Source organism: Medicago truncatula, chromosome 4 (genome assembly GCF_003473485.1).
Source record: "Medicago truncatula cultivar Jemalong A17 chromosome 4, MtrunA17r5.0-ANR, whole genome shotgun sequence".
Taxonomy (NCBI): domain Eukaryota; kingdom Viridiplantae; phylum Streptophyta; class Magnoliopsida; order Fabales; family Fabaceae; genus Medicago; species Medicago truncatula.
The window spans coordinates 26,658,822-26,661,270 of record NC_053045.1 but is presented as its reverse complement, the minus strand read 5'-3'; the positions used below and the strand labels follow the sequence as shown (position 1 = coordinate 26,661,270).

Genomic DNA, 2,449 nt, shown 5'->3' with positions numbered 1-2,449 from the left:
ACAAGTTTGTCGCATGCAAACTTTTTTCTTTTCAATCTAGGTTTAGCGCTCTCTAGCTGCTTCTGAGTGCATCATGAAGTACCCAAACTTCACAACTATAAATGGTAATAACTAATTTCCAATAAAAAAAACTAATAACTTAAATTACATTTTACTATTTTTTACGGGATTGAAGAGTTACGACCCGGAGCATTAAGGAGAATGTTAAACTTGGCCCGGAGCAATGGTTAAGCAAGCAAAACTCTTACAAAGCAATTCAACTGGTTATGACCTACAGTGGTGAAGATTTTTATTTTCTCACCTAACATTTTTATTTCCATATAGAAGAAACTTCAGCAGCTATTAAGTAAAAATCCAGAGAGCATTATTGGTGGTGGGACTGTCAATTTCATTTGATTGTTTCCACAAAACTTCCATAAAGATCATTCATTGTTGACTTCACATGTTGACGCATAACTTTTTCTAACACTTCACTTAACAATCCTTATTGTTAATCTTCTTGCTTTATACTACCACACTACATTTCTCAGTCATACAAACAAACCTGTTCTTTAATTTTGCGAGTAAACCTAGAAGATGGCTGAAGCTGTGCTTGAACTTGTCCTTGATAATTTGAGCTCACTCGTTCAGAAGGAGCTTGGCCTACTTCTTGGTTTTGAAAAAGACTTCAAAAGTTTTTCAAGCATGCTCACTACAATCAAAGCTACACTTGAAGATACTGAGGAGAAACAATTTACTAACAAAGCTATCAAGGATTGGTTGCTTAAGCTTAAAGATGCTGCCTACGTCCTTGATGATATCCTGGACGAGTGTGCCACCAAAGCAGTGGAGTTGGAGTACAAAGGATCCAAGGGTGGACTACCCGATAAGGTACAAAGCTCTTGCCTATCTTCTCATGAGATAGAAATTATGCATGAAGTAAAAGGGATGTCTAGGGAAAATGCTCTTGAATTGTTGAGGTGGATGGCTTTTAAAAGTTATAAAGTTCCTTCAAGTTATGAAGAGATTTTAAACCGTGCAGTCGTGTATGCTTCTGGCCTTCCATTAGCTATAGAAGTAGTGGGTTCCAACTTGTTTGGAAAGAGTATTTCAGAATGTGAGTCTACATTAGATAAGTATCAAAGAATTCCAAACGAAGATATCCAAAAGATACTTAAAGTAAGCTTTGATGCTTTGGACGAAGAACAACAAAGTGTCTTTTTGGATATTGCTTGTTTCTTCAAAGGATGTATATTGGCAAAAGTCGAAGAGATACTTAAACTTCATTATGGTTATTGCATAAAGAGCCACATTGGAGGATTGGTTGATAAGTCTCTCATAAAAATTAGTGAATGTTACACTTTGAATGAAGTGACATTACATGACTTGCTAGAGGTCATGGGTAAAGAAATTGTCCGGAAAGAATCACCTAAAGAGCCTGAAAAGCGTAGTCGGTTGTGGTGTCGTGGTGACATAATTCAAATTTTACAGGAAAACAAAGTAAGATTGATATCTATGAACAAATATTTATTTTACCCTTAATTACATTTACATGTTCTCAATATTTTATTTGTATTGTGGTTGATTCTTTTTTTTTTTTTTTTTTCTGTTAAAAGGGAACAAGTAAAATTGAGATGATATATCTGAATTCTCCCTCAATGGATCTGGTAATAGACTGGAATGGAAAGGCTTTCAAGAAGATGACAAATCTCAAAACACTTATTATTAAAAATGTCTCTTTTACTAAAGATCCCAAGTATCTTCCAAGCAGTTTGAGAGTATTGAAATTGAATGGATGTTCTACAGAGTCTCTATCATCTTGTATTGGCAGCAAGGCAAGTGAAATAATTTCATTTTCTAAATGTATATATTTATAAATTCACAATGATTTTGTTCTGTCAAGAAAATAATATCATTACGAGAGTATAGTGTTTTATTTTTAATTTATTTGTTTGTTTCTTCTTTGTGTTTATGCAGAGGTTTGAGGATATGAAAGTCTTGACATTGGACAATTGTCAATATTTAACCCATATACCCAATGTCTTAGGTCTTCCAAATTTAGAACAATTCTCGTTTCAAGATTGTAATAATTTAATTGCAATTCACGATTCGATTGGGAACCTAAATAAACTTGAAATCATAAATGCATGGGGATGCAGGAAGCTTGAGAGTTTTCCACCCTTATGGCTGCCCTCTCTGAAGGAATTGGACATCTCTTATTGTAGGAGACTCAAGAGTTTTCCAGAATTATTATGTAAGATGACAAATACAAAAGAGATTGGAATGTGTATAACTTCCACAAGAGAATTGCCATTTTCATTTCAAAATCTCAGCTTATACCTAGAGGGATGTGAAATGCTCAGGTGCCCAAAACATGATGATAAAATGTATTCTACAATGTTTTCAAATGTGGAATTTCTTCGTCTCAATACTTCCGATCTCCCATATGAATGTGAATGTCTCCAAATAG

General features: G+C 34.3%; 1 protein-coding gene across 1 annotated transcript; it reads left to right on the top strand.

The window, feature by feature from the left end:
• The first annotated feature begins 576 nt into the window (after positions 1-576).
• LOC120579956 (disease resistance protein RUN1-like) lies at positions 577-2,147 on the top strand. Its single transcript, XM_039832726.1, has 3 exons — positions 577-1,479; positions 1,596-1,814; positions 2,139-2,147. Exons 1-3 carry the CDS (start codon positions 577-579, stop codon positions 2,145-2,147), a joined length of 1,131 nt encoding a protein of 376 aa, XP_039688660.1.
• The last annotated feature ends 302 nt before the right edge of the window (positions 2,148-2,449 follow it).